Genomic DNA, 26,047 nt, shown 5'->3' with positions numbered 1-26,047 from the left:
TGTGGCAGGAGAGGGATGACGTGGAGAAGGCTGTTGTAGATTGTCAGAACTGCCGAGAAGGGTCTCTTGCCAAGAGTCAAGCGTCTGCTGCTGTTAGCTAGCAGCATGGAAAGGTTCATTGACCAAAATCCTTTGCTTTAGATGCAAAAATGTTGTCTTGTTCTGTGTGTGTGCAGCGTCTAGCACCAAAAGGATTGTGGTTCTTGATGGAGCTCCGAGGCTCTACCGTAATAAAGAGGTGGTGATAATGGCATAGCAACAGGTCTGCTGCTGTCATGCTGCTAATCCATACAGCTTTACAGTCGCTTACACCTCACATCTCGTTCTCCTCCTTCTTGGCTTCGGTTAGGCCCAGAAGTTGGTTAGCATTTCTCAAAATGCTCAAACCCAGCTACGGGGCACAGGAAGCCCTCAGATGAGGGCTACACAGTTCCTAGAGGGATTCCTTCCCTGAATATCAGTAACTGCCCCTTTAGGTCCATGGTGCTGCATTTCTGCTGAAAACCATTTTCAACAGTCACTGGGAGAGGCCATCCAGCTGATGCGGCAAATGCCTCACTTTGGGACTAAAACGAGGGATGCTTGAGAAGGAAGGACATTAGCCACAGAGTAATTGAGAATGCCAGGCCAGTTAAGGGATAGTTGTATGTTGTTATTTGTGTGTCGCAGTGTTAAGGCGAGTCAGTCCCAGTATATGAGAGAGACAAAGTTGTGTGAGGTAATATCTTTTATTGGGCCAACGTCTGTCGATGAGATAAACAAGCTTTCAGGTAAATACAGAGCTTGACATAGGGTGACCACATGGTGAGCATGAAAAATCAGGACAGGTGGGATGGGGTTATAGGTGCCTAAATAAGAAAAAGCCCCAAATATCAGGAGTGTCCCTAGGAAATAGGGACATGTGGTCAGAGCCAGCCCAAGTTACAGGCTGACCAGGCTACCGCCTGGGGCGCCCCATTGTAGGGGGTGCCACGCAGTGCTGCCGGACTGGGTGGGGGCGGGGCCACACATGCGCCGAGTGCCTGGGGTGGGGACGTGCTCCCGGGGGTGCACTAATGGCTCGGACCGGCCCTGCACGTGGTCACCCTAGCTTGAAATCTTGTCTCTCACCAAAGGAAGTTGTTCAATAAAAGACATTACCGCACCCACCTCGTTTCTATGTTGTTACTTAGTGACATAGGGAAGAAACGGCCAGGGAGCTTAGGGAAGGGGGACTAGCAGTCATGACTCCTGGGTTCTCTGCTTAATTCACACTAATTAAAGGAAGTTGATGAACAAGGATATCAAATGACTGAGTCCACTGGCTCAGGGGTGTCAGATGAGCATGTGTCTCTGCTGAGCTGCATGTCCAGAACTGGGGTGGGCTTAGCTGCCCAAGGGCAGGCCTAGAAACTGGTAGTGTTGAATAGGGGAATGATTCCCCCCTCCCCCTGAAATTTTTGTACCAGCAAAAGCTTTAGTGTAGACACAGTTTTACTGGTAACGCACATTGGTGCCGGCAGAAGCTCCAATATCTCCAAGAGGGGGATTCACACTGTAACTAAACCAGTCAAGTTGACAACTTCTGCTGTAGACCAGAGGGTAGTTTGAAAACTGGCCTCTTCGATCCTGGCTTTTCAGGAATGTCACCATTCCGTCTCAAGTCTTACCTTTCTCATCGCTTCCCAGCACACCATTTTGCATGCCGTTGTTCAAGCTTATTTGCAAGCAAGGGCGTTAGATTCCATCCTTTGCTTGCATGGGCGATGGAATTTAGCCCAAGGCACTACTCCACACATACAGACCGATTGTGCCCGAAAGTATGTATGCGTGGGTGAAAATGGTGGGCTCATGGGAGGAATCCACCCTTTGAAAATCTGTCTCTGTAAGAGATTGAATGCATTTCTCGACAGAGGGAAAAAACCCACCACGGCACGTCTGTTGTGCTAACATTATCCCAATGCAGGATGCTTTTCCCCAAAGCCTGGCTTGTTTACTCGTCGTCTTCATCCATCCTCCTTTGAGGGCTGTTTTTCTCCTTCAGAATCTGCAGTGCCTAAATTCTTATCAGGAGCAAAGCAAGCCCGTCCGTCCAATTATTCTGTGAATCTGATACAGGGGCTGAAGACAGTCAATTTGTGTTCTGTACAAAAAGTTGGTCAACAGGATATTTATAGCCTGGCAAGCCTGAATGAAAGAGGGGAGGGTTGCTGTGGAAACGGCAACTTCAAATTTCCTTCCTTTTGCAGCTTGCAAAGGTTCCAGTGAAGTTGGATTATTTTTATCTGGTGGTCGCCCTTTTGTCCACTGAATCGCGCTGCTTAGTGGCGGATCCTGCGGATGGACTTTTTCAAAGGCCTGCCTGATTTCAGGGTGATTCATCGCTGGTGTGTGCTTCTGCAAAAGGCTAATTAAGTTTCAGGCTTTAGGGCATCATTGGAAACTGCCCGGGCTCCACAAAGACTCTGTGTACAATACTGTGCTATTGGCATTATAGGATTTTTTTTCACTTTGTGCCGAAGGATCAGGTATTGGCCACATCTCAGGGTGCGATTGGACGGGATAAATCAATGCTCTGATCGGAGATTGCCACATTACGGCTAGCAGCTACGTGTCACCACTGCCCTCTACTGGCTGATGTGTTAACCGTGTGTCATAAATTCTATCCGGAAGTGCAGCTTAGCTGAGCCTGTGTGGTCCAAATTGACAAGCTGCCATTTACATTTCCAGTGGAGATGGCAGCAGAGCGCTTCTTTGATCCTAATGCAATCTCTCTAGGTCTGACAGAGACCAGGACAGTTGACTTATAGTGCGATCTGGGTTCATGCCACTGTCTCTCCAGATGACCATGGTCAAGTCACCCATCTGTCTGGGCCTCAGCTCCCCAAGTGCAAAGTGGAGATAATCCTTCCTCCTTCCCGCCCTTTGTCAATCTGAGCTGTTTAGATTGCCACCTCTTCAGGGGCATTCTCTTTTACGGTGTGTATGTACAGTGCCCAGCACAATCCTGCATTTTGGCAGGGGGTTAGACTAGGTGACCCTGGTGGTCCCTTCTAACCCTATGATTGGCTCCTGATCACAGCTGGAACCTCGAGGCATTACCAGAATACTGCTGCAACAAGGTTGGGCCAGCACATCTGGTGAGAAGCTGTGCTGAGAGCGTCTAGAGTACTACAGTTTTATGTGAGCCCAGAGGCTCAGGAAATGGGCCTTCTCGCAGGTTCATTCCCCACCACAGTAAAATGGCTTTTCCTCTCGCTTTGTTCTTCAGCCCAAGCAGCTGTTCTGGAACAGCGACTGCACCCGGCGCTGCCGCTGCTTCCGCCGCAACCTCATCCAGTGCGACCCCCGGCAGTGCAAGTCGGACGAGGAGTGTGCCCTCCGCAACGGCGTCCGCGGCTGCTTCAGCACCAAGAGCTCCTACTGCCTGGCGGCAGGCGGCGGGGTGTTCCGCACCTTCGACGGCGCCATCCTCCACTTCCCAGCCAACTGCGCCTTCGTCCTCTCCACCATCTGCCAGAAGCTCCCTGACTTCTCCTTCCAGCTCATCATCAACTTCGACAAGTGGTCGTCGCCCAACCTCACCGTCATCTCCCCGGTGTATTTCTACATCAACGAGGAGCAGATCCTCATCAGCGACCGGAACACCATCAAGGTAAAGCGTTAGTTGGGGGTTTCCAGGAATTCCCAAGGGACAAGCCGCTCCTCGGACTGGCTGATTTCTAGGGCTTTGGCAGGGGTGGGGTAGAGTTCACCAGGACAGGGAGGAGGGAAACTATCTGGCCCCCAAGAGACGGGGCTGGGTTGGGATTCTCCAAAGTGGAAAGGCTCCAATCCTGGTTGTCCCTGCTCCCCGCACTAGGAAAATATCCGTGACTACAGCCGGTCCCCGAGATGCGAACTGTCCACTTACAACCGTTCGTGTTTACGACCGAAGCTGTCGTAAATGGCGGACCCCGAGTTACGAACCCGATCCGCGCTTACGAACAGCGCGGTGGCGTGTAACTCTATGGGGTCCGACTTACGAACAAACCAAGTTACAACCAATTGCTGGGTCCGTAACCGGTTCGTAAGCCGGGGAGAGGCTGTCCACTGGCTCTGTTAGGGTGTTGTGTTCAGCCCATCACCGCAGTATCGGAGCGCCTTCTTTATCAGGGAAGCTGGCAAAAGCAAAGGCTCTAGTGAGTTCATGGAGTCTCTGGCTCGTCTCCCCTTTTAGGTTCTCGGAAGCTCTGCTTGGGGGTGGGGAAAGCAGTGGCTGGCAATGCCATTTGCTTGAGGGCAGACAGAAGATAAAGGCAGGGGGACCGACAGGATTGCTGGGCCCGTGGGCAATGTGGGGGGTAGGGGCAGCTTCATGCTTCCAGAAGGGGCGGGGCCTTGTGTGGAAGGGGTGGGGCTTGGCAGCCAGCCCTCAGAGCTGCCCGGAATGTGCCGCCTGGCACTCCAGTGGTGATTGAAAGGGTTCCAGCTGTTGTGGCAGTGCCCGCGAGCCCTGGACCCTTCTGAATTGCCAGTGGCCCTCTTTGCCCCACCCTGTCGGCAGGCCTGATCAGAGGGGACGGTGTTTGCAGCACTTCCTCCCCCGTCCCGCCTCCCCTGCAGCCATCACGCGCGACGGGTTTGAGGACGGAGTTCGGCTGCGCCGGCTCCTGATTATTTCCATTGCGGGAGCAACGAGAGGCCAGCGCCCTGGTGATAGGGGCTGAGCACACAGAGGGTCCCTGCTTCCCAGCGCTTCCCCTGTGCTCAGGGCTGGCACAATCCACTGCAAATACCAGGCAGTACGTCCTCCTCTGATGCTCAAAGGCTCCAAAAGGGACAGGGAGGAGGCAGGATCCTGGCCCCGTCTCACCTCCCGTACGGAGCTGGCCAGATGCAGGGAAGGCAAGGAGGAGCCGGCAGCAACATGCCCTGTGCTGCCCGCTACGGGGACCTGTGCCTACCTGGTACAGTCGCAGAGCGTTGAGAGGTGAGTGGCTTCAGCCTTATCTCCTCCCCTTGAGTAGGTGAATGGCACCCAAGTGACCATCCCCTTTGTCACTGGGCTGTCCACCAAAATCTACAGCCTGGAGGGCTTCCTTGTGATCGACACCAGCCCGGACATCCAGATCCTCTACAACGGCTTCAACGTCATCAAAATCAGCATCAGCGAGCGGCTGCAGAACAAAGTGTGCGGCCTGTGCGGCAACTTCAACGGGGACCAGACGGATGATTACGTCACCCTGCGGGGGAAGCCGGTCGTCAGCAGCGTGGTGCTGGCCCAGAGCTGGAAAACCAACGGCATGCAGAAGAGGTGAGCCTGGGGCTTGGGGTGTAGACTCCTCTGGGAGCCAGTGGGTGTTTGGCCATTGACACTCGTGGGGGCCCATGTTGTGTCCCGGGGCCCATCCACAGCTCATGGCAGGAGGACAGGCTCGGAAGGAGAAGCCCTGTCGCATTTATTAGGAAACAATCATCCGGAGGGGTGTGACCCGCACCATGGAGTCTAGCCCCGAACAGAATTCTGTCGGAGGGCTCAACTCACCCATCGAAATGAGATCACTTGCACTGCAGTTGCCTTGATTTGTAGAGTAACGTCTCTACAGCCCGGCTGGTTTCACTCTCGTTAGTGAGGTTCATTTGTGTGGCAGTCGCACCTCGATGCCAGCCCCGGTTGTGCTAGGGGCTGTACTAACATACGACAAAAAGTCCGTTCCCTCGCCCTGTGGGGTCATGTACACTAAGGCCATATTGTGCCACTCGGGTTCTGCAAAAGGGTCTTCCAGTGGGTGTAAGTTACGTATACACCCACTTTGGGGCTCCTCGACTGCCAAAATGGGGTAAAGGAGCCTTGGTGTAAAAGGGGATAAAGCTCCTTGGACTTGCCCATTTGGAAGGCAGCTTTGCGCCAATATCCTGCTCTCCTGGGGGTGCGCTACCACCCCGTGGCGCAGCGGTTCCCAAACTTTTCAGTATCACGCCCCCTTTTTGATTTTTGACAAACCCTCCCGCCCCCTTCTCTCCCTTTTCCCCCCCAATAGCAGCAAAACTTGTTGAGCCAAAAAAGGAACTGATAGGGGGAGGGGAATTGCCTCATGCCCCCCCCCCCCCCCCGAGAATTTCTTCACACCCTCCAGCTTGGGAACCCATGGTGTAACGGGTATGTCAATCTTTCTACATGGCCCGGAACGCTCCACCAGCTGGGTATGGCTTATTCATTCCCCTGAATGGAGAAGTTTGTCCCAAACTGCAGAGATCTCCCCAGCTCAAATCCCTGTACAGGCCACCACTTACTTTGCTGCACCCCTGGAGCGGGTCATAGGCCGTGAGGGTTGAACCTGGCTATGTCTTGGACCAGGTGCCGCTACTGCTTGAGCGGAAGGACCCGGCTCTGTTAGCTCTCCATGTCCCCACCGATGGTAGAGGGGGAAAGAGCGCCGTGCCGCGTGGGCACGAGTTACACATGCAAAATTCCTACGGGCGTTCGCAGGAGTTTAAGGAGTGCGGGGATTAGGCCAGGTTTTCAAAGGCTCCCTCTGCACCTGCCAAAGTGGCACACGTGGCGAATGGGGAGCACAGACTCTGCCATTCAGATGGTGACGGCTACAGATGTGATTGTTGGCGCAAGTCAGAGTTAGCTGTGGGAGCAGGAGGTGTCAAGGCAGGACTTTTCTAAATAACCTAAAGAAATTATAGAGATGCAGCCGTGTTAGTCTGGTGTAGCTGAAACAAAAGACAGGACTATGTAGCACTTTAAAGACTAACAAGATGGTTTATTAGGTGATGAGCTTTCGTGGGCCAGACCCACTTCCTCAGATCAATATGTGGAAGAAAATCAGCACAATTTTATATGGTTGTGTCGATTTTCTTCCACAAATTGATCTGAGGAAGTGGGTCTGGCCCACGAAAGCTCATCACCTAATAAACCATCTTGTTAGTCTTCAGAATGCTACACAGTTCTGTCTAAAGGACTGAGGCGATCAAATGCTGCTCATGCTCAGTAGGATTTGGGTACCTTTGAAACTCCTAATCAAAGAGGGCGGGATGGGGAAAGTGCCTAAAGCAGTGGCACTTGGGTTCGTCAGCACATTTGCGGATCCCATGCGCCTGCGATTGTGGAGGTCAGCAAGAAGGGCAAATTCGGCGCATGGAAAGAGAGGCCTCGGGCATGAAGAGATGCTTATAAAAGATGAGGGGAAATCTCCTCTTCAAAAGGGCCAGCCCGAGGATTGCAGCCCAACCTCTGGCTGACATGGGATTCAAGAGGCCCATAATCCTTGCCCTGGCTTTCTGCACAGGGGTGAGTTTCACCCTGGATACGTGAGCATCTCCTAATGAGAGGTGAAAAGAACTAGGAAACCCACGGGATTGGACAGTCTGCCTTGGGCCAGGTGGGGTAATAATGCAGAAACAAGGTGACCTGAGTGGTCTGTTCGCCTGTGGGTTCACCTCAGGAGAGGACTTGGGGACTGGCTGTTTCACACAGTTCCAGGCTGATGTCCTTTGTGTAATCCCTCGCTCCCAGCTGCAACGAGCTTCAGTACTCCCAGTATGCCGCCGCCTGCGACAACGTGCAGATCCAGAAGCTGCAGAGCGACGGCTACTGCCTCAAGCTGACGGACATGAAAGGCTTCTTTCAGCCCTGCTACGGGCTGCTGGACCCCCTGCCCTTCTACGAGTCGTGCTTCCTCGACGGCTGCTACAACCAGAAGAAGTTCCAGCTCTGTGGCTCTCTCGCTGCCTACGGGGAGGCCTGCCGCTCCTTCGGGATCCTCAGCACCGAGTGGATCGAGAAGGAGAATTGCTGTAAGAGCTATTCTAGCCCTGTTCCGTTCCCTGGTACCGCCCAGGGGGCTGACAGACTCGCCAGGCCGCTATGCGAGGAGGGAGAAAGGGTGGTTCCATGTCCCGAAAGGGGCGGGGCCTCAGGCAGAATGGGCGGAGCTGGGGCAGCTCTCAGTGCTTCCCAGAGTGCATCACACCGCACAGGGCAATTAGGGCTGCCAGAGGGTTTAACAAAAAATCCCTCCCCCCCCCCCCCCCCAAAAAAAAACACTGGGAAAGAATTCTGTTGAGGAAAAAAAAGGGGGAGACCAAAGCTGTTAAGCAAAAGAAAAAGGCTTCCTGCACTCCTCACTCCCCCGCCCACGCCAGACAGGGCAGAGAGAAATAGTCCCCACTGTGCTTCCATCCAAGGGCAGGGCCGGACGCAGGCATGGGCAAGCCGGGCAGCTGCCCAGGGCGCCAACCGATGGGGGGCGCCTGATGGCAGCTGTAAGGGGCATGTGGCGTCCCTTATAGCTGCCATCAGGCGCCGCACGCCCGGCTCCCGCAGCGCTGGCCCTGTGGCGCCAGCCAGAAGCGCCCTACCCCCCACGGCCGTGGGGCTCTGCACGGCTCGGCGTGCACGCCAGCAGCGGTGACCAGGCCAGGCTGGGCAGCGCATGTGCCGTGCGCCCAGGGGCAGTGCTGCGCACCCGGTCCCGGGGCACCAAATGGGCTTGGGCCAGCCCTGTCCAAGGGAAACAGGAAATACCGGACATTTCACATGTTGAGTATTTTCTGTTTTTTTTTTACCGGACGGGGGACCCGAATACCAAACTGTCCAGGTGAAAACCGGACACCTAGGTGCAATTTAAAGGGTCTGGGGTGCCGGCCCTGCGGCAGTAGCTGCTGTGGCAGCTGAGAGCCCCGGGTCCTTTTGAATTGCCAGACTCTGGGGCAATTGCCCCTTTGGCCTCCCACGTGGGCAAGGCCTGGTACCGCTTATCGTATAGAAGCACCATGCTCTGCAGCAAGCCAGACTGCAGAGTCAATCGGAGCAGTCAGCCGGAGCAGTTAGCAATAGGTTCCCCTAGATGATGTGGAACCTGGCTACCTTAAAGGCAGCCTCCATCCCCATGTGCTCCCAAGATGGCTGAGTCAGCGGAGGCACTGCTGTGGGAGCTTGTCCTAGCCTGAGGAGAGGGGACAAGTATTTTTGGTTACAATTTTTTTCATCTGAACTGTTTCCCGTGGGATACTGGATTTTGAAATGACTGGATTTTTTTCTAGGGTTGCCAGGTGTCCGGTATTGACCCGGACAGTCTGGTATTTTTGCCTCCTGTCCGGTAAAAAAAAAAAAAACTCAGAAAATACCGGACACCCAAAATGTCCGGTATTTTCTGATTTTTTTTCCCGGCCATGAGGCGAAAATACCGGGCACCTGGTAACCCTACGACACACTCAGAAACTGGGCCCAGCCCCCTGCCCCCAGGCCCCTTGCTTACCTGGTTCCGCAGGGAGCTGCGTTCTGGCTTGATCAAGAAAACAAAATGGCCTCCCCTGGGTCTTAGTGCTCAACTTCTCCCCTGTTCCTATCCTTATTCTGACTGCAGATACTCTGAAAGGGGCCATGCTGTTTTAATTTTTTTTCTTTCCTTAATAACTTTGTGTCCTTTTTTATTTTTTGTTCAACAACTTTGGTCTCCCCCCTTTTTTCCCCCCTCAACAGAATGTTTTCCTCAGTGGTTTTTTTTTTATTTTCTGGGAGGGTGGGGGGTTTGGTATTTTGGCATTTTTTCACAGAGAGTCCATGTTTTCTGTGGCGAATGTTGATGTTTCATAGAAAAACAAAAGGCCTGAAAACCAAAATCTTTTCATTCAGATAAACTGCCATGGTGCCTCATGGGAGCAGTAGCTTGCTTTCTCCATGTCCCCTTTCTCCTCTATGGACGGGGCTCCCCAGCTAAACTACAACTCCCATGATACAGCATGACCAAGGACTCCTGTGATGCATCCTCTCACCAACGAAAAGGGGAGAGCATGGTGCATCATGGGAAACATAGTCTGACCAGGGATCCTGGTCTATAGAGGAGAAAAGGAGCTTTGAGGTACCTAACCTCCAACTTCCATGAGGCATGAAAATAACACTTTGGAATACAAATATTTTGGTTTTCAAGTTTTTGTTGAAAAGTGGAAATTTTCAGTGGTGGGGGTAGGGAGTTCAGTCTCCAACCAGGTCTAGAAACAAGACACTGACCCTGTCTGGAAGCAACTTGGTCTCCCATGTAGTCTATACTAGCTGGATCACACACACTTCCAAGGCACACTGGCTCTGGCAAGCATTTGCCTCAACTAGGGCTAAGAACATGGGAGATGTTCTCCCATTGGTGACTTATAGCTGATGCTTTGTTTGTAAAGCCAGAAGCCTACGCTGAATAAATTGTTTGTTCATATCGGTCCATGCATTGGGGACTTTACCTTCTCTAGACTCAGTGGGAGTCCAGTCCTCACCTGAGTAATGACTTTGAGGGCAGCATTATTAACCTCAGAAATTCACAGATCCAGCACCAAGAAATCATGAGAAATGCTTAAAAATATCATGTGATTTTTAAAATATATATATATATACACACACACATGAATTTAAAAATAATATGGAAGATTATTTTTCTTAGCCTTCTAGTTCCCGAGTCTTTAGGTCAGATTCATTTTATGCTTTCAAGCTTTTCTCTGCAACCAGGAGGTCTAGAAACTTACATTTTTTTAAATGGAAAGCTGAGTGTGTCATGTGTTCATATGACTCCAAGAACTGGTGCTTTAAACCCATCAACGAGCATAAATTGCACAAGTTAGCAACACTTCAGGGGCTGAGTGGTGTAATAACAAACTATCTGGATATTGGTGTGAAAATAAAGTTGGTGTCTTTGTCTGTCTTTTCCTTTTTAGCAGGAGTGGTTGAAGATCCCTGTGTGGGGGCCGACTGTCCCAACAGAAGCTGTGAACTTGACAATGGAGGAGAATTGTGTGGTTGTATCGAACCTCCACCCTATGGAAACAGTGAGTGACCTCACATGCGTCTGTTCCGCATCTCAGGAGGTTAATTGCATTGTTGGCTCTGGTCTTTTTAACTAAGTTACAAAGGGGTCTTATATATCTATATGGGACTTAAATAAGCCAATTCCTTCAGCAACCACTTCCCACTCAGATTCACACAAAGTTCCAACCTCAAATCCAGTGGCACTACAATATGCCAGGGAGGAAAGGTGTTTATGTGGTTAAAATACCAAGACTTGGTTCTACTCATGGCCCTGCCACTGATTTGCATTTTGACCCTGGGCAAGTCACTTGCCTGTGCCTTAGTTTCCCAATCTGTAAAACAGGACTAATGATACCTGCTTCACATTGGCATTGTGAGGCTAACGTCACTACTGTTTGGAAAGTGTTGTGAGATCTTCAGATAGAATGTGCTGTGGGAGAGCACGGTGTGGTAGGATTAATTTGTAACTCCCAACATATCCAATCTCATCTAAAATCAGGTTCCACTAGAAAAAATTGAGAGAGATCTTTGGTGTTTTTTTATTGATTTTTCATAAAGAAACAAGCAATAAAAAGTAAAAAAGGTAAATCGCTTTACAATTTATATGTATTCCCAAAACAGTGCATGCTTCTTGTGATTTCTAATAGAATTATGGAATGATGCAATGTTACAACTCATCAAAGTTGCAAGATCGGAAAATGCAAAACCATGCAACATGTTAGTGTGGGGAGTAACATAATAGAATGCTAATCAAAACCAGAAGTTCGACTCCCGCCTTGAACAGACTTTTATACAATCAAGGAAATTCAGGGGCAAATTCTCAACAGACGTAAACTGACGTAATTCTTCTGATTTTGATGAAGCTATGCAGCTCTACCCCACATGAAGATTCAGTCCTAGACACTGAAAAGTCGTCCAGGGCAGGAGTGTGTCCTATGACGTGTTTTCTGCTACTTCAGCCAGGCTTGTGTTCAATTGACTGGGAGCTCCGAGTATATCCATAAAAGCATGCATACATTTTTAAAAATCAAAAATCAGTTTTGCCCAGTCCTCTTCTCCTCAGTCAATAGATAGAAATTGCTTGTCATCTAAAGTTCACTGGTAATAAAAATCTGCCCAGTTCTTCACCTTGCAGTTATGGGGAATGAGGAGCAGCTGGCCCATGAACAGGGTCCAGAGGCATTGGATTTTGCAAGCTACTTTTGAAGCATCTTCTGTACCATGCGTGCATTCCCCGCCCCCGCCCCCACCCCCGGCTTGAATGACATGATAGCACAGCCCATGTGAAACGTGCTTAGTCTAAGGTAGAGGAGAGAATGACATATGTCAACTTCAATCTGGCATATGTTAAAAAAAGAAACGGGTGAGAAAAGAACCCCCAGTCCTCAGGGTTCTTTTTTGAACCCTGTTAAAGTCCTGGTCTCCACACCACCCTTGGGCAAGGAGCTCCACAGAGGGAGCCACAGAAACAAGTGTGACAAAGAGTGACTAAAGCCACTCCTAGATCTGCTCAGAGATCCTTGAGAAAATCGCTGCTCCCCCCAAAACGGTGTAAGCCAGCACGGGGGGTCTGAGCTGTGTCCTATCAATCCCCCATGCAAAGGACCTTTACAAATGCATTATCCGAAACTCTTCCAAATAAAGTCACTTTCCCATCCTCTAGTCCTTCCATCTGAGGATCTCAGAGCACTTTCCAGACACTGAATTAATTCCCCACCCTGGGAGACAGAGAAGTGCTATCTCCATGTTAGAGATGGGGAGACTGAGGCACAGAGCTCTTAAGAGATGTTCTCGAGATCACTTTTGGCAGAGTTGAGAAAAGATCACCGGTGTCCTGACGTCTCGGGCCTGTTCTGTTACAACTCCAAGAGCGAAGAAGCATCAAGCAGCTTAAGCTGCAGGACATGAGCGAGGTGCCGAGAACGTTTAGGAAACATTAGCAACTTTTCTGACCGTGTCGTCCTCCGAGCGGCCTGCACGATGATGCAGAAGAATAGCCAGCTCGTAGGCACATCCACAAGGACTCACACCCACGCAGCAGGCAGAAGAAGTAGCACAGAGAGTGCAATCGCAACAGCTCGGTTAGGGCTCTGCACCGGCAGTGCTGGTAATATATGCAAACGCACACTCCGAAGCTCCGAGTATATCCATCTTAATGAAGTTACAGTTAATTTGCCGGGCTCCATTTTGCACAAATAATGAAACTCTGAAGGCAGCACAAATAACATTCCGATAAAAATTACATACTAAGTCTCTGGAAAAGTCCTGGGGATTAGGAGAACGTGGTCAGGTGGTTACAGCCAATGCCTGCGGAGTCAGGACTTAAGGAGTTCTGCTCTTCAGACTTGTTGTGTGACTATAGCAAGTCCCTTCCCTGCTCGGTGCATGAGTTTCCTTGTCTGTATCACAAGGATAATAATACTTAAGCAGTGAACTCTTCGGAATTGCTGTTTTGTTGTGTCTGCCCAGTGCAGACCAGTCTTGGTCCAGGAGTAGGTCTTCTAGGGGCTATCACACTACAAATAACAACAACTTATGTTCATGTAGAACCTTTTATCCGAAAGCTTCCCAAAGTGCTCCCTATATAACCCACCGGGGTGCGTGGTACCTGGTACCCATCTGTAGAGAATAAGAGCCCTTATAGCCCCTCACATCGGGGGCCTAGATGTGAGCTCAAACAGGAGCAGCTCATGCTTTTAGCTCTGGGATCAGACGCCCTGATGCGTTGCCCAGTGGGAGGCTGTTCCACATGCATCAGTGAAATGCAGCCACCCCTGGCGGGAAGGTGGTAGCTGATCAGCTTGTTGTAGAGTGTCCAGGGAGAGGACGTCAGGCCAAGAATATCCCACCAATGCTGTTAGAAAAATTCTCCTGTGATCTTTAACGTCCACAATACAGCTCAGATGTTGAGGCCTAGAAGCACCATCGTCAACTCCCTTGGATGAATGAGTCAATGCTGCCAGGATTTCAACCGACTGCTCCAGAGAATAGACTCAGAACGATCAGATCTCATTACCAATATACCTGGTGCTGAGACAACTAAGCCATCCCCTTCGGCTCTGTCACGCTTCCCTTTGTGGTGGACCTCCCGCCTAGGGGGACTAGATGCCCCGATTTTATAGGGACAGTTCCAATAATCAAGGCTTTGCTTCCCATAGGTGTCTGTTGTCTCCCTACCCCCATCCCAGTTTTATGTGTGCTCTGGTCACCCAACTTCCCGCCCACGATGTGTGAGTCAGACACCATCTCGCTCTGAATTCCAAGGGTTGCCTTTGGAGTGACTCACTGATGCTGTATGGATGGAAGAGCCCACAGCATATAACTGGCTGGCTGGCCACCTTCAAGGCGGCGGCCTATGCAGCCGCTGTAAATGCTTTCGGCCAGGATTGGGCAGCAGTCTCCTTGTCGGGGAGGAGGGGAGCAACCTGCAGCCACGAAATGAACTGCAGGAGCAAATCTGAGCATTCGCCTTCCCAGCCAATCCACCTTGCCCCTGCCACTCAACTCTGGGTGCAAACTGAGCCTACAGAGAGAGTTTGTTCTTTTGAGCAATTCAGCTCTTCCGCGCTCATCTCATCTAACAGCTCTGGGTACTGTGGCTCATTTTGTCGCTTAGCTTATGTATGGGGGTCAGTTTAGGACATTCCAGAGTTGGGTCGGAGTCATGAATTTTAGATCCGGATCTGAATTTGCCAAGGTCAGTGGGGTCGGTTGGACTGTCACACCTCACGTTCTGGGTCAGATTCGTCTCTGTTTGATACATCTCTTGCGGGCTCCGCTTTTCCTGAGGGCACAATCACCGGCAGATCTATAATCCAGTCATGGGCAACCTGAGCTAGTGCGTGGGCTGCATGAATGGCCCTCCTTCATCTCAGTGGACTGCAAGATGGTCCTAACCAAGATGGTTTCCCAGAGTAGGGTAGTTTTGCTCTCTGTGCTTGTGTGCCTAGAATTTGCGGGGTGTGCCGATTGAATTGTAGCAGGGCTTTGATTAGATGCAGAGGAAGCGCACGGCTCTTCCAGTCCAATATTTGTGTAATCAGCAGGCAGCTCACTTCACATGCCTTGGCTTTACATGAGTGTCTAGTACTACCGATAGGAAAAAACCTATGCAGGCAGAAAGCAGGGGAATCTGGTAGCCTGGGCAACAGTAAACCAAATGTCTTGTGGGCCATACACAGAACCCTCATGGGCCACATGCAGCCATCTGGCTGCAGGTTGCCACCTCTACTATAATCTCTAATGCTGATGTGCCCAGAAGCTCCCCTCCTGGCTGGCCAGCTCAAAGCTGACTCTGAGTTGCTCCTGTCCTTTAAAACCACCTGTGCTGTCCCTAGACACGCACGACATCATCGACGCAGAGGTTACGTGCAAGGCGGCACAGATGGAAGTTTCCATCTCCAAATGCAAGCTCTTTCAGCTTGGCTTTGAGAGAGAAGGCGTGCGCGTGAATGACCGTCACTGCCCCGGCATCGAAGGGGAAGACTTCATCTCTTTCCAGATCAACAACACCAAGGGGAACTGCGGAAACCTTGTGCAGGTGAGACATGCTGGGAGAGGAGCCGGGGGAGACAGCTCATGTTTAATGGCGCATTGTTACAAAGCAAATGCTGCTAGGGTGATACATGGAAAAACATGCCACAGAGCTGAACCGAAAGCAAAGAAAGGAGAGAGAGAAACGGGCATTCCTTTTAGTGGCAGGTTTATTGTTTGAGCTCACATGTCACAATGCCTTAATAATGCTTCAGTGCTTCATTAAATTACATTAGGGGATGATCACATACACACTCTTCACGGGGTGGGTTATTTCTTTCTATATTTGGGTTCTAATAGACAGCTCTAAACACGTGTGTGTGTGCACGGTAGAAGATACAAGGTGTTAGCACTTGCGTTCTGTCCAAATTCCAGCCTGGGTGCTTCCATTTCGCCTGCTTAATATTTCACTGGGACATGGTATTTGTGAGGACTGTTAAACAGATGATGAGCTGTGCCCAGTGGTGGTTGCATCTTAGTGGTGCGTGTAGTGTGCATGTGTTGGGTTGGGATCCATTATGATGAATAGTGCTGTTATAAATGTAACTGTAGGCAGAATCTTTTTCGGTCTAGCAGCAAGATACAAACTGATTTATCATTGTGATTTATAATCTAGTACCTCAGTGTCCACAAAATCCAGGCAGGAATCCAGGCCCCATTGTACCAAGCGTGGCACCAATATAAAACAAAAAGCCGACTTTGCCTCTGAAACAGTTCACAATCAGTCTGCACATTATTTTTACATAATGACTTAGATATGCTGCTTTCCGAGCTGTGAACTAAAAAAGAATAATGTTTGTTTCTTTTTCTCCTGCACAGTCCAATGGCACTCACATCGTGTATAAAAACACTGTGTGGATTGAAAGTGCAAATAACACTGGAAACATAATCACCCGGGACAGAACTATCAATGTGGAATTCTCGTGCGCGTATGAGCTTGATATCAAAATTTCTCTGGATTCGGTAGTGAGGCCAATGCTTAGGTAAGACTGACTTTTGTGTGTGTGTGTGTGTGTGTGTGTGTGTGTGTGTGTGAGAGAGAGAGAGAGAGAGAGAGAGAGAGCGAGAGAGCGAGAAAAAGAAAAAAGCAGGCAGGCATGATAGCAGGGAGGCTGAAGTCTCCTCTATTTACCTGGAGAAGACAGCTCGCTTAATTTTGGTAATGAGTGTAACTAATCACAACAGCTAACAAACGAGGGTCCCGATGGAATCTTCATCACTTCATGTCTTTAAATCAGGAGTGGCCTTTTTTTTCCCAAAAAGTGTGTTTGAGCTCAACCAAAAGATATGGGTCTGATGCGGGAATTCCTGGGTGAAATTCCTTTGCCTCTGTTGTAAAGGAGGTCAAACGGATGATTATTACAGGAACAGTATCGGGCCACGGGAGGGCTAGTTTCTCTCATGCTGTTCCGCCAGTGTATCTCAACCTTGGCCTATTGGGGGCACTCTTAGGGAATCTGCATGGCCCATTCAGCCTTTGGACTCGGTTATATGCCTGTCAGTCTATGATAATTATGGGAGCAGTTGTACGATTGAGGGCTTCAAACTGGTGCCACATCAACCACCAAACATCCATTGGGCAGTAACAATTTTCAGGTTTGCAGTATTCAGTGGTATAAATGTCGACATGAAAAGCTCCATCTCCTAGTCCCTCTCCCTTAGGCCCTATCCGTTCTCTTCCCCCTTTGTAGAGAATCGTCTTTCTGCTGTTTTCTCATGAGCTTTGTTTCTCTCCTTCAGTGTGATTAACTTGACAGTCCCCACACAAGAAGGCAGTTTCATAACCAAGATGGCCTTGTACAAGAACTCATCCTATAAGCACCCTTACCGGCAGGGTGAAGTGGTTCTAACCACCCGGGACGTGCTTTATGTCGGGGTCTTCGTTGTTGGGGCAGATTCTACCCACCTCATCCTAACGCTGAACAAATGTTATGCAACCCCTTCTCGGGACAGCAATGACAAACTCAGATACTTCATCATTGAAGGAGGGTCAGTGACATCTGGCAAGATTTTTCTCTTGGTTTGGCTTTTGTTTGGGGATTTACAAATCATTGGCTGGTGTACAACCCCATATGATCTGAACCTATGAACATTACAGGAGGAATATTTCTTCCTCTGGTGCATGCACTAAGGTCTGCTGCCAATACCAAAAAAGAAGGATCACTGATTTGTGCATCTGTGGCTATTCCTAACATCCCAAGGAAAAAGCCAGAGGTGCTCATGTGTTACGCCTACGTGCACACTGTAAGAACCCAAAAGCAGGCTGCAGTTGGCTGTCTATTTTAAGAGGGATAAAGGATCTTTCGGAAAAGGCTTTATTTTCCGAAAGATTCGCGTCTAGACTGGCGCTTTTTTCCGGCAAAGCTCCGTGCTGAAAAAAAGCGGCAGCCATTTTTATGCTAATAAAGCGAGGGAGATTTAAATCCCCGCTTCATTAGCAATTGCGATACGTCTAATTTGCATCCCTTTTACGAAAAAGGGATGCAATCTAGCAAAATAGCCCAGATGTAGAAATTGATATAGAAAAGGGAAGGGCTTAAATGTTCAAATGCTCCCCGAGTTTAGGGCCCACCCAAACAGGGCACAATTTTCAGATAGTTTTGAGCTCACACAGCTTCTGCTGAAGTTCCTGGAGCATGTGAGATCTACGCCTTTAAAAATTAAGCCCTGGGTGTTTCAGACTGAGCATGTGAAGTCAGTGGGCACTTCTGTAGCACCAGGACAGGGTCAGGGCTGAGAACAGAACACATTGTGCATTTGCTTCTGACATTAAATCCTGGTATGACAGGGGCGCATCTGGTAACCTCTCAGGATTTCTGGGAGTGTCATGATCTGTAATTAATTACTGGTGTAAAGACTCTGAGATCCTTGCATGGCAGGGGCAGTAGAATTTGGAAGTCTATTAATAATCAGAATAGCTTGACAATGCATCAGTTTACTTACATCTCTGCAGCAAGCAGTTAAGGGGAAATGTTTTTTTAATAAGTCATGGCCTCGCGCTACCAAACTGGGGCTTGGATTCTGAACACTCCACGGTTGAGAGAGCTCATAAGGGGAGAACAGTCCAAGCTCTTCTCCCCCAGAGTTCAAGTAACAGCTAGTGAACAGAATAATTTAGTTTCTCTGTAGCCATAACCCACAAGCACTGGGGATCTGTAGAATCTTTGAGAATTTCCTGAACCCAGCTGAGACACCGTTTGTTTGTTTTTTCTTGTAGCTGCCAAAATATTAAGGATAATACCATTGGCATTGAGGAGAATGGGGTGTCCCTGACTTGTCGCTTTCATGTCACCGTCTTCAAGTTCATCGGGGATTACGACGAGGTTCATCTCCACTGCGCCGTCTCCCTTTGTGACTCAGAAAAATACTCCTGCAAAATAGTACGTGTGTGCAGGCCGGGAGGGTGTTCCTTGCTAGACTCATTCCTCCAAGGCTGCTGTGTGGTAGGAGAACAACGCCCAATAGAGCTACGTAACATTCCTCTGTTCTCCACCCAGTGGCAGCCCGTCCATAGGCACAAACTAGGCGGTTGCCCGGGGCTCCAAATTAAACGGCCATTGAGGGGTTTGGAGGTGGGGGCGCCGATCGCGCATTTCGCCTAGGGTGCCAGTTGCCGGCAGCTCATCTAGGGCCGCTCCTGTCTCCACACACATCCTTCTAGAACCTGGCACACAGATTGCCCCAGTGCATGGACTCCCACCCAGTAGAACAAGTTCAGGTCAAAAGTCTGGGGGGGAAGAAGGCCAGAATTTTCCCTTATCGATGCTCATCCAACACCACTACAGCCTCAGTGGGGGCCTTGCAATAGCTCTCCTCAAAAAAGATATTTTGGCCTTGGAAAGGGTTCAGAAAAGGGCAACTAAAATGATTAGGGGTTTGGAACGGCTCCCATATGAGGAGAGGTTAAAGCGACTGGGACTTTTCAGTTTAGAAAAGAGGAGACTGAGGGGGGAGATGATAGAGGTCTATAAAATCATGAGTGGTGTGGAGAGGGCTGATAAAGAAAAGTTATTTATTAGTTCCCATAATAGAAGAACTAGAGGACACCAAATGAAATTAACGGGTAGCAGGTTTAAAACTAATAAAAGGAAGTTCTTCTTCACACAGCGTGTAGTCAACCTGTGGAACTCCTTGCCAGAGGAGGCTGTGAAGGCCAGGACTATAATAGAGTTTAAAGAGAAGCTGGATAAATTCATGGAGGTTAGGTCCATAAAAGGCTATTAGCCAGGGGATAAAACGGTGTCCTTGGCCTCTGTTTGTCAGAGGCTGGAGAGGGATGGCAGGAGACAAATCGCTTGATCATTGTCTTCGGTCCACCCTCTCTGGGGCACCTGGTGCTGGCCACTGTCAGTAGACAGGATACTGGGCTAGATGGACCTTTGGTCTGACCCAGTATGGCCGTTCTTATGTTCTCTGAATGGGAGCATCCAACAGCACTACAGCCTCAGTGGGGGCCTTGCAATAGCTCTGAATGGGAGCAGGGTTTGAGATTAGAGGCTAGTGCACCATAATCACAAGAGCTTTGCCGTAACCGCCGCGTGCGCTTGTTTTTGTTCAGAACTGCCCCCAGAATTCCAGGATGGCCGCTGAGTATACCAAAGAGCCCAAGGAGCAGATCATCTCGGTAGGGCCCATCCGGAGAAAGCGTAAGTGAGCATCGCTAAGAACGCGGAGAAAAACTTGCCCTCCTGCAGAAGCTAGTCTGGACCTTTGACTATTAAACGGAGAAGCTCAAGCTCAATCATAAAGATTCAATAAAAAGGCCCTTCTCTGGTGTTCGTAACCTCATCCGAATGTATTCAGATAGGAAGTATCTGATTTTCACTGTCCAGTTTCCACCATTTGCTTTTACTGTTTTGTTATATTTTATGTAACAGGGCACTAACGCTGAGTTGGTCAGTTTCACTTCGGTTCATGGTCTGGTTCATTTTTTTGGTTCTTCTGAGCTACCCCCACTTTTTAGTCTGTGCATGAGGGAAAGCCTCAAGGAGCCACTTACTCTCCCCAAACCCCTCTCTGAGCATCCGTCCTACGCCCATTACCACCTCTTCTGTCTGTCCATCCATCCTTCCCCTTCTCTTTCTCCTAGGTATGGCTATTACCCTGGACCCAGCTTCTCAAAAGCAGCCACCAGTTCCAGGCATCCCCGTCACTGGATGCCCCCTAGAGATGCTCCCATTACTAGAAATGCTGAGCATACCTTGCCAGCCCCCAGGGAGGTGATGTTTAGGGGAGTGACTCTTCGCCTGTGTAGTCCACGGCTCCCTGAGAGCTCTAGAACAGCGTTTCTCAAACTTTTTTTTTATAAAGTACCCCTTTTTCAAGAAAAAAAATTGTAAGTACCCCTCCAGCACATACAGTTTTCAGACACACACTTTTTTTCCCCGACCATTGCAACACATTTGTTTAAACAACTTAATCGTAGCCGGGCGGGCAATGAAATTGTTGGGTGTAAAAAGTACACAAATAATAACGCACTGTAAAACGTAACACACACATTATTTTCTCCAAATTTCAGTTGTGTTGACATACCCCCCAGACTTCTCTCCAGTACCCCTGAGGGTACTCGTACCACAGGTTGAGAAACACTGCTCTAGAACACGTCTAAAGTGTCCAAAGGAGTCCACACTCCCATTCCAAAATTTTTAGGGGACAGAAAATGAACAAAGGTTGAGAGAGGCTCTTGCAGGGAATAGCTGCCTCGTTTGTTTTCCCGTTCATCACAATTCTCTTCCACCACAACCGTCTTCTGTTCCCCCGGGTCTTTTTCGCCACCTTCTCTCCACTTCCCCATGATCCTCACCAGCAAGAGGTTCATCTTTCACCCTCTCCTCAAGCTCCACCTCTCTGTGTTAGTCTGGAGGAAGAATTGATTGATGAGTAGCCCATGGCCAATCAAGACTGCACTAGCTTATGCTTTGAGGGCTTGGCTTGATGTGTTGACCTCAGATTAATGCACTTGGAGTCCATGATTTTGCTATTGGTTTAAGTGGGAGCAGGATCTCCGGTGCTAAGTGATGTGCAGAGCCCTCCAAAGAATCGGCGTGGGTGAGTCTGACAAAGCCCCCATACTCTTCAGTGGCAGGTTACACCTTCGAGCTGGATGTAAATGCAGAAGGGCGGAATGATTTAATCAAGGAAATGCTCTCAGGGTTATTTGTAGCTATCAAGCTTTGCTCTGCCCTTTTCCGTACAACTGCCACAGCTGCTCTTAGCTGACCGCCCGACCTCTCCTCTTCCAGGGCTAGACTGGTGTGAGGATAACGGAGGCTGCGAGCAGATCTGCACAAGCAGGGTTGACGGGCCCTTGTGCAGCTGTGTCACCGGGACATTGCAAGAAGATGGCAAGAGCTGCAGAGGTGACTATGTCAAGGGCTGCCTTCGGGAGGCTGGAAATCGGCCTGGGTAGGGGGAACCAGAAAAGCACTGTGATGCAGAGGAAAAGTGATTCTTCCTTCAAATCCGTCTGGGAGAACACGAGAAAAATAGGCCTGTCCCTAAGACACACAACTCAAAACTAGACCCAGCACCAGGGTTTGGGCCCATCTGCAAAATTAAGAGAGATGAGTGAGGAATGAGATTGAAGGGAACGTCTGGAAAAAAGAAACGGACATAAGAGCCCACCAAAATGAATCAAGAAGTGTGTCAAAGTGATTATTCCACTTTATTCGGCACTGGTGGGGCCACAGCTGGAGTATTGCATCCAGTTCTCGACCCTCTGCTACTGAAAGGATGTAGACGCATTGGGGAGGGTCCAGCGGAGGGCGACCAAAATGATTGGGGGGCTGGAGCACCTGACCTACGAGGAGAGGCTGAGGGAGTTGGGTCTATTTAGTCTGCGGAAGAGAAGAGTGAGGGGGGATTTGAGAGCAGCCTTCAACTTCCTGAAGGGAGGTTCCAAAGAGGATGGAGAGAGGCTGTTCTCAGTGGTGGCAGATGGCAGAACAAGGAGCAATGGGCTCAAGTTGCAGTGGGGGAGGTCCAGGTTGGATATTAAGAAAAACTATTTCCCTGGGAGGATGGTGAAGCACTGGGCTGGGTTCCCTAGGGAGGGGGTGGAATCTCCATCCCTAGAGATTTTGAAGTCCCAGCTCGACAAAGCCCAGCTGGGAGGGCTGAGTTGGGGTTGGGTTTGGTCCTGCCTTGGGCAGGGGGCTGGACTCGATGACTCCTAAGGGCTCTTCCAGCCCTGGGATTCTCTGATTCACAGAACATGAAAGGAATGAAAGAGGGGGAGGAAGCACTGGCATCCAGCAGCTAGAACAGGGAGAGGGGTAGTGAGAAGTCACAGCTCCTGGAATCTGTTCCAGGTGTTGACCCTGATTCCTGGGAAAGCCATTCCTGCTCAAACACCAGCGAGGCTGGGGTGCTTCCTTTCTTGGGCACCCAAGTAGGAGATACCTTGGGACCTGATTTTAACATGTCTCGGAGGCGCTGAGTGCACACGCATCTTGCTGAGGTCAGCGGGACCTGCTGGTGCTCAGAACCTCCGAAAATCGAGTCGATAGAATTTGAAAGTCACGTGCGCAGGGCACTTCTGAAAACGCAGGGCCTTGCTTTCCTCATTTGTGACAATAACAATACCTCCTTTGTCACCAGGGGCCTTGTGCAGCACCATCGGCTCCTTGGCTGAAGGATGCTATTAAATTGCACGGGGATATCACTATCACTCGCGTCCTCGATTGGCAGACGTAAGCTGTCACAGCACAGGAGTTTGCCTTTCGAGACTCTCCCGTTTTGATCTCTCAATGATTCCGCCTTTGCTTGTGTGTAACGATGCCTTGGGGGGTTTTAACACTGTTCTGTCTTCTCTGTAGCCTCCAGCTCTTCCGCTGAACCTCAGGCCTGGCTCATTCTTCTCATCGTAACCCAGCTGTCACTATGGCGTTTTATCTATGAATCAGACCCAACCTCGTAATCAATTCAAGGCTTCTATTTAAAGTACTGTAATTTACTTACTCTAAATCCCTGTAGGATAAAAGCATGTGCCCCTAACTCACAGCCTGTACCACAGACGACAACAAATGCTTTTAACAGCACCGAAGTCAGTTGCATGGTCAAGCAATTTAAATGACGTGACGAGCTACTTTATTACAGTGGGAGGGAACAGCAGCCAGAAATGGGGAATTTCCCACAAGAGAAAACATTTGACCAGGATCCTCCTCTTTTCTCAAGTCTTCACACTGGCTTCCCCTCTGATTTCACATTCATTACAGGCACCTGTCTGACACCCTTACCACATTCCCCGGCCTCTCTGCTCACAGCAATCCCTCTTGCTCCCCCTTTCCTGACCCTGCCACTAAGAGCCTCACATCGACTGTAATCTATAGCAGTGTTTCAGTGGGCTTTGGATCAGGCCTCCCTCTGGATTGCGCCCTCTAAGTTTGACCGTGCTAGAGAAATTTACTGGTGTAAGAACCACTTCAGCCCTTAGGGGGTGCATGAACTGGCTGGCGCAGCCACGGCTCTCAGCAAGCTAAAAAGCCGATCGGTCTGAATGGGTTTGGTACCACTGTGGAAACAGAAAGGTTAAGACTATTCAGCTAGTCTGGGAGGCATTTTGATCGCCACTGCTTTTGGAAGCTGTGCCGAGGGTTGTGGGAGGCGGGGAAATAGTTTAGAACACCGGTCGCGTGGACGCAGGGGTATATCCCGGAACCCAGTCTTAAACCAGTTCGGCATCGTTAGGATGGATGCAATGAACAGCGTAGTCACCGCTTCCGTTCCTTTGTTCGCGCCCACATGCCCCCTGAGCATCAGTCCTCCCACCATTCAAACTCCTTCTCAGCCCTGCTTTCAAATCCATCCAGGCTGCCCAAAGTGTGTTAATGATCCACCCGACTCCCGTCACTCACCTTCATTCTCTTCTCTGTCCTGTCTTTAGACCATGAGCTGGTCACAGCAGGGACATTTTCTGCTCCTGACCCCATGGGGGTTCTGTTACTTACTGAAGAACACCCAGTCTGTCGAGGACGCAGTATCAGTAAGAAACGTAATTGATCAGAGGCAAGCACTCGTCACAACGCCACTCTGCTTGTACTCATCTCGTTCTCTCAATTGCCAAACAGCCATTAAAGCCCATTGTAGCAATGTGCCTATGGAGAGGAATGAATCGTCTCCGATGCAATTTAATGCCAAGATGATTGAAAGGTTTGACACGCTCTGAAATCTTAAATTTTTTTTAGCCCCAGTTGCTGTTCCTTTCCTCTAACAGTATGCGTCTGCTGTCTGCAAATAATGATCGCTTTGTACTCAAAAAGCAGCTTTTGGCCACTGGGTTTTCTTCTGGTTCACATCTTGGTGAACCTTCCCCCTTCCTTTTTTTTATTATATGAATCAGCCAGGTAATTTAAACATGTTTTATTCTTAAATAAATGTTGTGTTCAAATATTCTCATTTCCGGGTGTGCTGAATGCTCATTCTTATTTAAAGCTGAGGACACAAGGTCACATGAATTCCCTACTCTTAGACAGGGCTGTTTCTTTATTCCAAATCAAAGAACATCAACCTGGAAATAAAATGCAGGGTTTTAACCATCAGAACAGATTGCCAAGAGACGTGGTACATTCTCCATCACTTGTAATCTTTTAATTAAGAGTCTTGATGCCTTTCTGAAAGATGTGCACTGTTTGCAGCTCCAGGTCATAGGGCTCAAAGCAGAAATCTCTGGGGCTACGTCTAGACTGGCATGATTTCCCGGAAATGCTTTTAACGGAAAAGTTTTCTGTTAAAAGCATTTTCGGAAAAGCGCGTCTAGATTGGCAGGACGCTTTTCCACAAAAGCACTTTGTGCAGAAAAGCATCCGTGGCCAATCTAGACGCACTTTTCCGCAAAAAAGCCCCGATCGCCATTTTCGCCATAGGGGCTTTTTTGCGGAAAACACCTCTCTGCTGTCTACACTGGCCCTTTTGCACAAAAGTTTTTCGGAAAAAGACTTTTGCCCGTACGGGAGCAGCATAGTATTTCCGCAAAAGCACTGACAATCTTACATGAGATTGTCGGGGCTTTTGCGGAAATTCAAGCGGCCAGTGAAGACAGCTGGCAAGTTTTTCCGCAAAAGCAGCTGATTTTGCGGAAAAACTTGCCAGTCTAGACACAGCCTGGGTGAAGATCTCTGGCCTGGCTGATGCAGAAGGTCAGATTAGATAATAATGGTCCCTCTGATCTTGGGATCTATTCAGCTAATCTGTGCTTTTGCTTCTGTTCGGTTCTCAGTGTAGCTCAGAAGGGCCCCTCTGCATCCCGTAACATACGGGAAGAGGGTTCCCTTCCTTGCTTTAATCCTGTTCTTAATGACGTGGCCACCAGATCTGAAGAAGGCTGAAGCCAAGTCAATTCTCGGTAACGCTGTTAGGGGTGGCACTGCCTTCCTCGTGCTTTGAAAGAGGAAGCTTGGCCTGGTGGTGAAAAGAGGAAGTTTGTGTTCTATATTTTGACCTTCTGTTGATTTGCAGCATGAACTTAGTCCACTCACTTAACCTCTCTGTGGCTCCGTTTCCTCCATGTGCAAAATGAGGATGGCCAATACTTTGAGAATGCAGTGGCTAAGTTGTACTCAGTGGTGGTGAGGGGGAAAAGTGGCGTTTTGCCCCCTTCGAGTCCTCCCCCAGTTCAGAACTTTGGATCCTAGCACCACTTAGAGAAACCTCAGCGCTGCTCTAAAGCGTGCTGGCTATCATATGCCCTCTATAAGTATGTCAAGACAGCAGCGCTATTTCAGGATACTTCCGGTATCTCGAAATAGCTATTCC

General features: G+C 49.5%; 1 protein-coding gene across 2 annotated transcripts in view; it reads left to right on the top strand.

Moving 5' to 3' along the window:
* The window catches only part of LOC102462950 (tubulin-specific chaperone cofactor E-like protein), a 113,837-nt gene extending 88,900 nt beyond the window's left edge, over positions 1-24,937 (top strand). Inside the window, exons 14-24 of one of the 2 annotated variants that reach the window (XM_075909743.1) lie at positions 3,251-3,634; positions 4,989-5,275; positions 7,487-7,767; positions 10,672-10,782; positions 15,100-15,302; positions 16,115-16,278; positions 17,036-17,284; positions 18,513-18,675; positions 19,854-19,941; positions 21,538-21,654; positions 23,113-24,937. In XM_075909743.1, the coding sequence (XP_075765858.1) occupies positions 3,251-3,634; positions 4,989-5,275; positions 7,487-7,767; positions 10,672-10,782; positions 15,100-15,302; positions 16,115-16,278; positions 17,036-17,284; positions 18,513-18,675; positions 19,854-19,941; positions 21,538-21,654; positions 23,113-23,213 (2,148 nt within the window). In that variant the 3' untranslated portion in view covers positions 23,214-24,937. The remainder of the gene's footprint in view (positions 1-3,250; positions 3,635-4,988; positions 5,276-7,486; positions 7,768-10,671; positions 10,783-15,099; positions 15,303-16,114; positions 16,279-17,035; positions 17,285-18,512; positions 18,676-19,853; positions 19,942-21,537; positions 21,655-23,112) is intronic. The other variant, XM_075909746.1, reaches the window with a different exon arrangement.
* Positions 24,938-26,047: the final 1,110 nt, after the last annotated feature.

This window comes from Pelodiscus sinensis, chromosome 26 (assembly GCF_049634645.1).
Source record: "Pelodiscus sinensis isolate JC-2024 chromosome 26, ASM4963464v1, whole genome shotgun sequence".
NCBI lineage: Eukaryota > Metazoa > Chordata > Testudines > Trionychidae > Pelodiscus > Pelodiscus sinensis.
Note: the sequence above shows the minus strand (reverse complement) of the source record. Positions and strands in the feature narration are given on the sequence as shown.